At 38.9% G+C, this 14,221-nt stretch overlaps 1 protein-coding gene across 4 annotated transcripts in view; it reads left to right on the top strand.

The window, feature by feature from the left end:
* The first annotated feature begins 732 nt into the window (after positions 1 to 732).
* LOC122059175 (SWI/SNF complex subunit SWI3C) overlaps positions 733 to 14,221 on the top strand; it is a 38,745-nt gene continuing 25,256 nt past the window's right edge. Inside the window, exons 1-8 of one of the 4 annotated variants that reach the window (XM_042621866.1) lie at positions 733 to 909; positions 1,008 to 1,589; positions 1,686 to 2,221; positions 4,930 to 5,296; positions 5,396 to 5,454; positions 9,274 to 9,416; positions 9,698 to 9,771; positions 9,864 to 10,060. In XM_042621866.1, coding sequence (XP_042477800.1) covers positions 882 to 909; positions 1,008 to 1,589; positions 1,686 to 2,221; positions 4,930 to 5,296; positions 5,396 to 5,454; positions 9,274 to 9,416; positions 9,698 to 9,771; positions 9,864 to 10,045 — 1,971 coding nt within the window. In that variant the 5' untranslated portion in view covers positions 733 to 881 and the 3' untranslated portion in view covers positions 10,046 to 10,060. Of the gene's footprint in view, positions 910 to 1,007; positions 1,590 to 1,685; positions 2,222 to 4,929; positions 5,297 to 5,395; positions 5,455 to 9,273; positions 9,417 to 9,697; positions 9,772 to 9,854; positions 10,061 to 14,221 lie in introns of those variants that run through there. The other 3 variants (XM_042621860.1, XM_042621874.1, XM_042621882.1) reach the window with 3 other exon arrangements.

The following is a 14,221-nucleotide window of genomic DNA, read 5'->3' on the forward strand; positions in this document are numbered from 1 at the left end:
AGTGAAATTTTAAAACTTAAAAGAGAAACTTTTGTAATCGTTACCCTTGTGACTATATCACTAACTATAAATCATGTCAAATTTGGTTATTAAATTTCACTTTTATTTCATTCCAAAGCCCTTTGCTATGAAATGTTAAATAAAAATTACATCTAAAATGTATCGTTACTAAGTACTATAATTTTTTTTCACTAGTTTATACAATCACATGGGTAATGATTATAAAAATTAACTACTTTTGCTCGTTTGTCTTTGACTCCCTTCGCGTCTCTCTCTCTCTCTCTCTATTTCTCTATATAAAATGACTTCATTGTTTTCCATAGATTAAACAAAAAAGAGGGGTGCTGATTGAATCTGCTGCAGGTGTAGGAACTACGCTCCCAAACAAAGAACGCTTTCAAAATATTTTTAATACCCTGAAATTGACAGAAAATATTATAAAAGTGGCAAAAACTCAATGTTACATATAAAATTCCTTTTTTAAATACACTAATGATACTTTAAAACCATGGTTGGAAAAAAAATTATTCCAATCCAATGGTTCTAACTTCTACCCTAAGGAGGAAAACCACAAATAATTTGCATTTTTTGGGTACTTTATCAGAAGATTGAATTGATACTCAGCCCATGGGCCACATGGTCCATCTGTAGAGGCCCCCATTCTCTTGGATGGTCAAATAAGCCCATCCACCAAACTACTTTACCCAGTTTCACAACCAGCGAGAGAGAGAAGCTTCCATATAAGCTCCCTTTCCGCGCCCTCTTCCTGTGAAATTCTGAGCTTGGCTCTCTCAAAATCTCCATTGCGGAGACCTCTCTTTCTCTCTATCTCTCTCTCTCTCTCTCTCTCTCTCCCCCTCTCTTGTGTCACAGTTCATCTGATGTCAGGTACTGTATCTTTCGCTACAGGTAAGCGAAATTCCTGAATTAATTCTCTTCTGTTTCTGTGTTTGTGTGTGGGTGTGTAGATCTTGTGCTTAAATTGTTCCATTTTATGCTTCCGTTAGCTAATTTGGTTCAAGAATCTGAAGCAGAAGCTCGTGGTAAGTGGAAGAAGAGGAAGCGAGATATCAATCTTGGAAGCAACAGCAAGAGACAAAGAGCCGACGAAGACGATGAAGAAGAGGAAGACGACGATGAGGCCGACATCGACGACGAAGAAGAAACCCCCACTATCGCAGGAGCCGCTCCTAACGAGCCCATCAGAGATACACGAGAAAGTGAAGTCCTCTCAGACGGTGGTGGTGGTCGGATTTCTGACTTTCCTCATGTGATTAAGCGCATTGTGAATCAACCACACTCTTCTGTCCTTTCGGTTGTTTTCGCAGAACGTGCTGTTCAATTCCCGGAACAGCGGTCTCTGCAAAACCAAAACCCTTTCTTCTTTGAAAACATATCTCATGGGCAGCTTCAGGCATTATCGGCCGTTCCTGCTGATAGTCCCTCTTTAGCCCCTTCGGATCATGACAGAGACAGACCTGATACGCCTCCACCTGCCTATGTCTGTACACCCCCAGCAATCATGGAAGGTCGGGGCGGTGTTAAGCGATTCGGGAACAATCGGGTACTCGTCGTTCCGATGCACGCAGGTATGCGTTTTCTCTACTTCAATTTTTCTTTTTTCTGCTTTAAGTTCCTGTTCTGAATATCGTGGGTTTGATTCTTTGATGATTTTGGTGGCACAGATTGGTTTTCGCCCAATTCAGTGCACAGATTGGAGAGGCAAGTGGTGCCACATTTCTTTTCAGGCAAGTCTGCAGAGCATACTCCAGAGAAATATATGGATTGCAGGAACCGTATTGTTGCGAAGTATATGGAGAACCCAGAGAAGAGGCTCAAAATTAATGATTGCCAAGGTCTGGCTCCTGGTATTGATGTCAATGATTTGAATCGGATTTTTAGGTTTCTGGATCATTGGGGGATTATTAATTATAGCGTGGCCACGATAACTCGTGAGCCTAGAATTGGTGGACCGTATCTAAGGGAGGATCTTAATGGGGAGATTCAAGTGCCTTCAGCTGCTCTGAGGTCCATTGATAGTTTGATTCAGTTTGATCGGCCCAAGAGCAGGCTCAGGCCTGCTGATGTTTCTTCCACGTCTTCTGGTCCCGGTGATGAGAGCTCTGATTTCGATAGCAGAATCAGGGAGCGGTTAGCTGAAAACCACTGCAGTTATTGTTCTTGTCCTCTGTCCCGTTTGCATTATCAGTCACAGAAGGAGGTAACTTTCTCTCTAAGTATCTATGATGTTCTGTGGAAGTTTTTCTTTTGTGCCTTGTGAAGGAGGAGGGTTATGTATTTTAGTATAACATTTCACACTACCCCGTTTGTGTAATGGAGAACTTCTTAACTTTCTGTATTTATTTATTTTTCTTGAAGGTGGAGCACTTCTTTTAATAAATTGGTTGAAGGCTAGGCTAATCAAACACCCAATGGCTTCAAGAAAGCAACTCTTACGGGTTTGCTTTAACTAGTTTTGTTTCTATGATAGATAACAAAATCAATTTTATTGATGAAGGCAGAATAAAATACAGGGCCCGAGATAGATATACCACATTTAGAAGGAGTGTTAACAAACTGAAACCCTGAACTACATCAAGAAAACTTCACAAGAAAACTAATGTGACAGTGGAACAGAAGACCCAAAACTCCTTACCAGACTATGAAAACCGTGTTTGCCAGCTGGTCTGCCACATCATTAGCAGATCTGGACTTCCAGTTGAACGAGCAGTTCATTTGTGAAGGAGTAGACCTGATACTTCTAATGACATGAGAAAACTTTGATGAAACCTGGGAGTCAGACCTCATCCAAGCTATGAAAGTACCTGAATCTCCCTCAACTAATAGATTGTATAAACCATCTCTAAAAGCATACTCCAATCTGATCCGCAATTACAGTATCCCCGCCCTTGCTGAATTCCTGATGCGTTCCACTAATCTGTTAGGAAAGATTTAGGAAACTAATCCAAAGGACAGAATCGCAGTGAATCAGGACTAAAAAATAACAGGGAGAAATAGAGAAAATCAACAACAACAACAAACATAACCTTATCCTAAATGAATGGGGTCGGCTACATGGATCCAATGCTGTAAAACCAGCCAGCTGATGGAGCTGAAAATATGGTTGGGTGATGGTTTAACTCTGCTGTAGCTGTGCCTGATATGCTTGCTGGAACTTGAGGAGATGAAGGATGAAGGATGAAGGATGAAGGAAGAAGGAAGTATATGAATTTGGAATCACCACCAAAGCTTGTGGGATTGGAATCACTGCCATACCCAACTTACTGAATCACCAGTAGGGCCTAATTAGAATCTCCACCAAGAGTGCTAGAACAAAATCACCACAGTCCAAAAGGACATCATCACCACTGCCCAAAAAGGTTGAAGCCAAACTCACTTTTTTTCCCCAATTGTTAGAGGGTCTAAGGCACTTCTTTATTTATAATTTCATAGAAACCAACAAAATAGGAAACCTACAATATGGTAGGAGGATCACTTACAACTTGAGTCATCCTTCAAAATAGAAACTATCTAGAGTGTTACAAAATAGAAGCTATTGTTGGATTATATCATATCCATCCAACCCTACAAAATAGAAAGTGAGAGTCCACAAATTGAAACCCACAATCCCCATAGTAACTAGATTATCTCTAATGGAATATTCCCCACTCAAATCTCCTCTAGATATTCAAGAATATCTTCCAAATCTTCTCCCTCTGATTTGCACCAATTCCCTTTCCCAATCAGTGCTGGATAGGTGCTTAGTACTGCTTCACACTAGCTTGGGACATTCCACTCTCACATGCACACCCCTGAAGGTCCTTTGTTACCTAGAGAAGAACCATCGATATTAAGTTCCATTATATATCTAGTGGAGGGCTCCACAGAATTACCAGTGTCTCTCCAAGAATAGGGGATCTAACGATATTGTCCCAATCATTAAACTGAAAGGATAAAGCAACATTGCAGAATATGGAAGTAGTTGAGAACTGATCGTGGAACAGCTGGGCATTTCTTTCTTCCCATGTTGATCAAAAGACCGTTAAGGCATTAATAGCATAGCCGCCTTCCAAAGAAACCATCTCCAAGCTCCAAGTGGTTGCTTTAAGCCTGTAATTAATTATGTGAATGATGAACTATCCCAAAACGCAAACTTGACATAACTAGGGCACTTAGTTATTGTGAAAGAAAAAGCATAAGATTGAAGTAATAACTGTTACTGCTTTGGCTGGTCCTGCGAGTTTGTCGGTAATGCACTTCTCTTTGGCAGCTGGTCTGAAACATGACCTGGTATCTTCTTATATTCTGTTCACCCAACCAAGAACTTTTACATCAGATTCTGCATCAATGGATTTGGGAGTGTATGATACTCTGGAATGTATGCTCACGCATATGAGATAAGCAAACTATATATTTCATTTAATCTTATGTATGATTCCGAGGAAATTTGTTAGACTTTATTCAACAATTCTTCCCTAAGGGGAGGACAATATAGGGAACTGTTCTTTGACATGCGGACTTAAATAACTTGTTGACTTGTGTGAGAAGTCAGAAGTTTCAATCTGTAAAATCATAAGTTGGATAAGTAAGGAGGGATTTTATTAAAAGAAATGCCTAAGTACAATGCATGGAGTATGACAGCACCAAGAGGCCAAGGCCCACAACCCTCAAGAAGGAATTACACAAGAGGGTAAGGTCCTGAATACAAAGATTGTCTATCCACTACCCAGGCCAACTCATCTGCTGGTGAGTTAGCAGACCTCATCTTGCAAGAGAAAGAGACCTCCCTTAGAGAGCACTGTAACAGTCTTGTTCTGTGTTTCTTGAAAAGTTTCTGCTTGAAGATTAATTTCAACTTACAATGCTTAAAATCCTCTTGTATTACAAGCTATTGTTTTGCACTTTAATGATTCATATCTTATTGAGCAGGCTGATGTTCTACTTTGCTCGGATTGCTTCCATGATGGGAGATATGTTACTGGTCACTCTAGTGTTGATTTTATAAGGGTGGATTCCACAAGAGATTTGTGCGACCTTGATGGCGACAGTTGGACTGACCAGGAAACACTGCTTCTGCTGGAGGCACTGGAAATTTACAATGATAACTGGAATGAAATTGTAGAGCATGTTGGTACCAAGTCTAAAGCACAGTGCATCCTTCATTTCATTCGTCTCCCAATGGAGGATGGCCTACTGGAGAATATTGAAGTTCCAAACAAGTCTATTTCAAGTAATATGTCAAGCAGAGGTGATGATAGAGGACCACCATATTCGAATTCTAATGGTGATTCTGCAGGTATTTGTTCAGTCTAGTTCTACACTCTTCATAACATGATCAGCATTTGTTTGTTAGAGTTACAACAATGGAACTTTTCTTTGTTACTTTGTCTTGCAGGTGTTGATTCTGAAAACAGAATCCCATTTGAGAAATCTGCAAACCCTCTCATGGCCCTGGTAGGTTATTATGATAATTTGCATGATTTTTTTAGCTCTGTATGCCATTTTTTTAATGCATAACAGAACTATGTCATATTATCTCATTTTATTTTGTTTTGGTTATTGATGGTTAAGATCATAGGAACTCTTGTTTATGTTCTTTTTAAATTCTATTCTTCTTATGAGTTTTTTTTTTTTTTTTACCCTTAAATATTTGCACTGATGCCTGCTGGAATGCATTATTCTGCGTTGGTGGTTTAAAATCATCCTTGAATGGACTTTTTGTATAGATGAGTGATGAGTCTACAGCCATTAACTTTTTTTTTAATTATTATCATTGTGATGACTATGCTTTGGATTGTGTGTTAGATTGTTTAGGCTTCAGACTAGTATTCCAGACTCTTCTTTTCAGAGATTAGGTGCAATTTTTCATTTGCTTCTAACATCTTTGCTGGGATTATGCTGCAAATAAGAGCCTGTACCGTGGACTGGATTAGATACAAGGGTTCATTCATAGTTGGAAATGTAAGTGAACAAGGATGCAACTAGTCATTCTGGGAAAAATTCCAGGATCTTTGTTTCACACCCTTTTTTATCTATAGTTATTATTTTCCTGGGGAAAATTCCTATATTCTTTTTTTATTTGCGAAGACCTTAAAAAATACATGAAGAGTGATAAGTACCTTTGTACTATCATTGGCTTACTAGGCTTGAGTATTTTGCTCTGTTAATGTGGTGAACTACTGCTATAGTGCTATCAGGTCATGAAATCATATATTGTACTTGAAAGGTTGTTGATCTAAGATGCTTAAGTTGGGTATAATAGAGTAAGAAACTTGGTCTAGATATAGATAGACAAAATGATGAGGGGCAGGCTGGTAGGACTCTCTCTTTTACTAGATCCAGGTAGGGACACATCATGTCTTGGCTTTCCATTAAAAAATAACAAGTTGGCTCTTTAGTCTGAGCACTTGGCTTCCACTTCTCTGCTCCAGTTTGGTCTGATTTGCATGGCTTCTACTGAATGGAGTGTTGGGTAGCACTTCTAGGGAAGCACTTTAGTCTGTTGCTTTGGTGAATGTGTCTTTTGGCTATCTATTTCTATTGCGGAAGTAGCTTTCAAATGTTAATCCAAGTCCCATGATAGTTTGGTCAGTAAAGCACTGGAAAGTTATGAAAGATTCAATAAGATTTAACATTCAATAGCAGAATGAATGACATGCTTCATTCTCAAGATCCCTCAAAAATAAACTTGAAGGAGCATAGAAGGACTTAACTGGCTTGTGAGGAAGCACCTGTAGAATTGGTTGCAATACTTTCTTTAATTCTGAAATAATGGGCCTTTTTGGGCTCAAAAGTTAGAAGCTGTATCTGGGAAGCTGCATTGAACTTGCCCTTAGTATCTTCTTTTCCAATAGTGTTTATGTCACGAGTAAGTTTATGTAATTCCAAAAATTTATGCTATCTTCCTACAAATAGTGATGCAGATTTCCTGTGATAGGAGTGGGGGAAAAAAAAAATAAATGAGAAGGAAGACCTGTGGTTGGGTTGGATCTGGTTTGGTTCAACTTCTGGTTCAAACCATGGTCTCGGTTCAAGAGTTGGTTTAATTTTTGGTCCATTTTAATCATGGGGACCAGTTGGATGCTTTAAGTTGACTTTGCAGCTCTAAATTCCTGATTTTCAGGAATTCTATCTTCACACAAGTTGTGAGCTGGTCTTTAGGGATTTTCTTATTTTATTTATTAGTCAGTCTTGTGGTCAATCTGGGATACTGGATGTTGAATTCCTTACCTGATTGAGTCTTAGTTTCCTGTTTTACGTAAGTTGCCTTTTCGGTTAAGGAAGCTCCATCTCAGCCCCACACATGAGGGAGGAATCCCCCCCCACCCCTCTCTAAATATTTTGGTTTTTTCTTTCCTCTTTCAATTATGATATTATTTAGTGGTTTATTATAAAGCATTCTAAAGTCAACCAGCCTCCATACAGTTTTGTTAATGAAGAAGAAGCTTTTCAGCCCCATTGTATGAGGATTTCAGACCTTGCTGGGGTGGATTTCTCAAGTGGCTCAGTGGATTCTGAGTGCCTTCTCTGCTGTGGATTCAGTGGACATTCTAATGCAGATCAATCAGAGGATCTGCTGGTGGTGGGCTTAAGAGAGAATAAGAGAAGGTAAGGGGCTGTTCTGGGACTGTGAACAGGACCCATGAGCAGTATCTTGAACAATATTTTTGAAGAGAGAGGAGACGGGATTGAGGAGAGAGGAGAGAGGAGAGAGGAGAGAGGAGAGAGAAGGGAGAGGAGAGAGAAAGTAGAAGCACCGATGACCACTTCAAAATCAAACTAAACCTCAACTCATTCCATAATCAAATCTTTGGGTTTGGCCATAGGCCTACATAACTTTATAAAGACTTAAAGCAGGAAATAAAAGTAGAAATAAAGATTGACCCAATCTCCCAATGGCAAACTATATGGGAGGTTTCCTAAACTAACTATAAAATTGAAAATAGTTAATCGAAAAAAAAAAAAAAATGGAAACTTACTCAAACAAGACTCGGTTTATAGTAACCTTATTTACAATATAATAATAAGAACAGAACAAGGATATAAAATCCAAACAGAATCTAGCATGAACAATAACACGTGAACATTACACATCTCGGGTCTAAACAAGAAAAATGGTTCCAAATTGAACCAGACCAAACCAAATCCACAGTAACTGGGCTTCTTTCTCCTTCCCTGTAGAATACTGTATCACTACTGCATCAATTTCCCCTTGTTTGAAAAACCTTGCTCTCGAAATCTGTAGAATGGGAGGATCATCATCACTTAAACGGTATTGTTGAACACTTGCTTTGACATGATGGCGATCCAACACTTTTTATAAAAATATCAACAGTCAGCTTCTGAGTGTCCAGGATTTGTTTAGGAAAAAAATCTATCGTCTTAATCTCCTTATGAACACCATCAAATGGTGCCTCTCAATTGGATTATGTTCTTGGGGCTCTACAACCTTAATCGGCCCGTCAATCAATTCCTCTTGTGGCTGCACTGTTGGTGTCGCTTCAACTGGTTTTAAAGAGCTATTATGCTGCAACCATTTCGAAACAATGTGTAGTAGAGGAGAGGGTTTTACTGTACATGAGTTCTCTTCATGATAATAATTTATTCTTCCTAACAAAATTTTCATTACTTAGGTTAGTTAGGGTCTACTAGTGTAAACATCTGAGAGAGACAAGAGGCTGATTCTGTTAACAAATACAAGAATATTAGGTTACATTTCCTAAAAGTATATCATATATCATAGTTTTTCCAAATGGCAGTCGGAAAGTATATCCATTCCTTCAGCTGTGAAGGAGGAGCTGTCTATGAATCCTAAATTTTGGTTGCATAGAAGTTTTCTTTCTTAAAGAGTTCCTGGTCCTGCTTGAGTTCTGTTTGACTGATATATTGTCCTCCTTTATTTTTTATGGGAAAACTTGTGACCATATTTTTACTGTTAAAATTTGAACCTGTCTTCAATACTTCTTCTTCTTCTTCTTTTATATATATATATTTATATATATATAACTTGGGGGAATTTCTAGAGAGATGCTGAATTTGCTCATTGCATGAACTGATTCATGTTTTTTAGTACGGAAACAATATTGATAATCCGAGCTTTGGTTCCCATTACTTTGATTATTCAACTTTTTTTTGCTTTTCCAGTATATATAAGATATTAGGCTGTTTAATTTCCTTTTGATGAGTCAGATGGACCCTTTTTTTGCAGGACATTTGTCATTATTTTTGTTTTGTTGTGTTACCTCTGATCTAACTGTTGGAGAAGCTTTATAGGTTTCCTTTCTGGCCTCTGCAGTGGGGCCAAGAGTTGCTGCTGCCTGTGCTCATGCATCATTAGCGGCTCTGTCCCAGGAAGAGCATCAATCAGTTGCTTCCAGTAACATTGTACAAATGGAAGGTTCTGTTCATGGGGATAGGTGGGATCGATATTCTTTTGAAGTTATCAATTTTACGCTAATTTCTTCTTCTTCTTCTTCTTCTCTCTCTCTCCCTCTCTTTTGTGGGTGGGAGGGGGGGGTGAAGCATCAGCAATATCTTGTATTGTATTTTTAGCAACTTCTGTATGGCTTTAAAGCACTGGAAAATGTCAGCATTTTCTTTTAGGTTGTACTTTTCCTTCCTGAAATATTTTAGTTTCATGATTTTTGTCCATGTGATTCTAGGAGAAAGTGAACTGAAATTTTCCTTTCTTGTGTAGGATTAGTTCAGATACTGCACATGGCAGAGAAGGCAGTTCTCATGGAGGCTTGACAAACTCAGGCAACCAGAAAGGTTTGTGCTTCATTCTGCTTTTCTTTATCCCTTAATCACACAATCAGTTCTTTCAATATAATAGTTCCTTGAATTAATATCAGAGGAAATAGTACAAGGATTACGTGGTCAGAATGATACAGTTTCTGCTCAGTTGTCCATTGAAGGTGTGAAAAATGCTGCAAAATCAGGTCTAGCTGCTGCAGCAACAAAGGCAAAACTGTTTGCAGAACATGAAGAACGTGAGATTCAGAGAATGGCTGCTACAATTATAAATCACCAGGTATGTTTGTGATTACCTTATTGTTTTAGTAGTGTCATTTTCTTCCTTTTTGCACAATATTTTAGCAAAAAAGGGTTTTGGCTCTAAGATTGCTGGAATAATCCAATGCTACTTCTGTTTCTTTTGAATTGATGATTTAGTTGTTTAAAGTCATTGGTTAGACGGGAATTTTCCTCTACAGGTCACATATCAAATATAGTGGCCCACATCAATTCTATTGCTCACTTTGTTTGGGCCTTTCCTTTTCTAATTCTACATTCCATAGGACAGATTTTCAAACAATTTTAAAAGCATTATTTTCTTCGCAAGTAGATCTGATAATCTTTCAGAACGTGTAGCAGAGTTAGAGTGTATTGAAATTAACCCATGCCTAGATGATGATATGGACATACCCTCCTAAAATTAGCACCATCTGAACTACAACGTGCTGGATTGGCCATCAACACTGTCAGTACTGGAAACAATCATCCATATTCTCTCCCCCCTTCACATGTGTTCTCTAGAAAATCAAGGTTGTACCATAGCTTTGTTTGAAAAAGATATAGCTGGCATCTTTTATCTTTTAAAGGGTGTCTTGTACCACAATTTTTTGGGCGTCTCTTCATGGTGCAATGATAAAATCACCAACTGCTGAAATATGAACCACATGAACTCTGACAGGAAGTTTTAAATGCCTTTGATATCTTTGAAAGTGTGATACGAAGAAGTCATCATCTTATGATATCATATCTGCAATATGTTTGTTTCATGGTGGTCACAATTGTACCGCGTGGCGTTTTACTTAAGAGCTTGCATGCAAGGAACAATTGCCTCCCAAGTACCAAACAATCTCCTACTTTGACAATAGAGGACCCATTTGGTTGCCAATGTCTGCTTGATTTTTGCAACTAGATGCTGGATAATTATGTCTGCTTGATTTCTGCAACTAGATGCAGGATAATTTTGTCCATATATAAATATCCTCTATTTATTAAAATTTTCCTATCTTTTTAAGTAGTTAGATTACCCCTCTTTTTGACCTAATAATTATTAATTTCATTTCAAATTGATATGTTCAAAATAAATGGTTTATCCATGCCTGGCTGTAGATTTGAACTCCTTGGGCCTCATCTCTTTCCACCAATGATTTAGTTATTGGTATTGGTCTAGATCAGATCCGATTGATGTGTATGTCACTTTTGTCCTTATTTTTTCAAAAAAACTATATTTTCTTTACGGTTTTTAATGTAGGACTAGATTTGATACCCAAACTAGACTCAAAACTGCAAGAAACTTTAGTCAAAAGAACAACCACTAATCACCCAAAGATAGACAATAAACAACAGACCAGAAATAGGAATCGAACAGCCCTTTGTAAATCAGAAATTTCAACTCAGAACTTAGAGTTTTAGAAATCAAATATCACACCAACTATAGGACTAACCAGCAGCAGAAATAGGGTATTAAAATAGACCAAACTCAGTAACAACACCACAGGGACAGAACAAACCAAACCAGAATTCAATTCTGGACAGAAAGGACAATCGGCCAGAATCAGAAAATTATCCAGATCAGACAATCCCCTGGTCTGATGGACATGGAATTAAGATCGAACCTCCCTTTGATGTAGATATGTCACTTGGGCTTATTTTATTGCAAATAAGCCTTGGGTTGTGTTATATATGTGTTGGGCCTTTGATCCCATGGGTTTTCTTTGGAATGGGCCACTTTAATGGGCCTAAAATATGGGTAGAAGGTAGAAAAACGGGATTTAATTCATTAGGTTAGATAGTTGCTATTTAATTCAATAAAGGCCCATTAGGCTATTGGTCGGTTGTAAAGTCCTATATGGACTATTAGTTAGTTAGTTCTACTCCATGTTGGAGTCATAAAGTCAAGTCCTAGTCCTATTTTGAATTCCTAGTTGTAGTAGGAGTGTCTAGTCCTATTGGGAAACTAACTCCTAGTTGTAGTAGGAGTGTCTTGTCCTATTGGGAAACTAGCACCTAAGTAGTTTGATTGCTATTCTGCCCTCTATAAATAGAGGAGCCTATGTACTCATAATTGGAGATTTAAATGAATGAATTATTGAGTGATTACTCTTTAGCTAAAAAGGAAACTGTTATTGAGAGGTGAGATGCCTAAACCTTTGAGGGGTGTGATACCCAAAACCTGAGGGGTGAGATATCCATTATTTTATTCTCTTTCACCCTTCTCAACCCTCCATCGATTCTTCTTTTTCTATTTTTATTTTCTGTTTATTGTTATTAGAAGTTCAGACCTGTTAAGGTATACAAAATCAGAATCAGCCAGCCAAAGAGTTCTTGTTCTTAAAGCCAATCGACCCTCATTGCTACCCAAGTTTGAGATCTGATCTACAGATCCTTTGGAGGACTGGTTCTATACTCTAAGAAGATCAATCGATCCTCTCTTGAAGGTTATCTAAAGAAGACAAGTTGATGTTCCTGTAGAATTCTTCACATTCTCTCTCTTAGGTCTGAAAATCAAGAAAGTGCGTAACTCCATAACCAGCCGTCAGAAGCCCTTCATATTTGGGGGTTTTTGTGCCTTCCCTAGGGACTATCTACACCCAAAAGTACAGCTCAATCGGATTCCCATAGACTTGGCCGCATCTTTCTCTCTCCAGCTCTATAGAAGGTCTTTCTCTCTCCTATTGGGTTGGGTTTTGGGTTGGTTTTGCTCCTATATGGGTATTGTATCCTTGGGGGTTTATTTGATGGTATTATTTCTTTGTTTCTTGCTCCTATTTGTATTGTTTGGGGTTATAAACTGCGGAGTTAGTTACTTGTAATATACTCCTGCATTAAGTGGTATCAGAGCTATGGCTCAGACAGAAGAACCCCAACCCACCCTTCAAGATGTGATGAAAACAATCCAAGCCTTGTCTACGAGGTTGGATGGACATGACCGACAGTTGGCTGACCTAAAAGTGAGTACTGGTGCCCACTCTAACACCCAACCAACTGTTGCCCAAACTAATGTTCAACCTACTGTCAATTACACTAGTAATGTTCCCAGAAGAGTCACCATGCAACCTCGAAGGGTACCAGTTTGGAATGAAGAGTATGATGAGTATGAAAATCAGCTTTATCAGCCTGATGATACATACAAGGTTAAACTGGAACTAAAAGAGTACAATGGAAGACATGATCCTATCAATTACCAAGATTGGGTGAATTCTTTTAATGACTACTTCCGGTGGTACCGTATGCCTGAAGAAAGGAAAGTCCAATTAGTTATCACCAAGCTAACTGGTGGAGCTAAGGACTGGTGGAAGAATGAAGAAGACAAGCTCATGCGCAGGCGCCAGATGCCCCGCAGTTGGGAAGACTTGAAGTTCATCCTCAATGAAAAGTTCTTACCACCAACCTACCGACGTCGGCTCTACGACATGCTGAATACCATCAGGCAAGGTACTATAACTGTAGAAGAATATGCTAACCGATTCAATGAATTGCTTTCACGAACAGGTGCCTATAAGGAAGATGAAGAACTACTCATATCCAGTTTCAAATTGGGATTAAGGCATGACATTCGTGAGAAGCTTGGTGTGATCGAAATGCCCTCCATGAATACTTGTATTGACAAATCCTTAGAGGCGGAGGACTTGCTCAAGTCAACTCCTCGACGTTCTTACCCACCAACTCATGATTCTGAGGAAAACATGGCTAGGGGAAAGGCAACCATTGCTCCAAACAACGTCCCACCAGCCACGTTAGACAAGGGGAAAACACCTATGACTTATAAAGAAGGCGAAATCAAGTGTTTCCATTGCAGAGGTTTTGGTCACGTTGCCAAATTTTGCCCCTACTGACTGAACCAACTCCGTCATTGCTGCACTTGAAGCCAATCCAAAGATGTTAGTATGTGAACCACAACTTGATGATTGGATGGTCGATACCACCACTGAAGACAAGGAGGAAGGTGATGAAGTTGAAGGTGAGATGGATGATCGTGGTATGTATATTTTATAGCTCATTACATACACGAATGAGGACACGAACACTGACAAGGGACTTGAAGAGCCTATGATCGAAGAAGAGCAAGTAGAGGACGTGCTAGAAGACGACCTCATGGATACATCTGAAGACCTTGAGGTTGAGCATGTGGAATTCGTCAATCCATTAAAGTATCTTGAAGATCGAGCTCCTCACATTCTAGACTACATCTTTATTATCAAAGAGCTAC

Source organism: Macadamia integrifolia, chromosome 2, assembly GCF_013358625.1.
Source record: "Macadamia integrifolia cultivar HAES 741 chromosome 2, SCU_Mint_v3, whole genome shotgun sequence".
NCBI classification, from domain to species: Eukaryota; Viridiplantae; Streptophyta; class Magnoliopsida; order Proteales; family Proteaceae; genus Macadamia; species Macadamia integrifolia.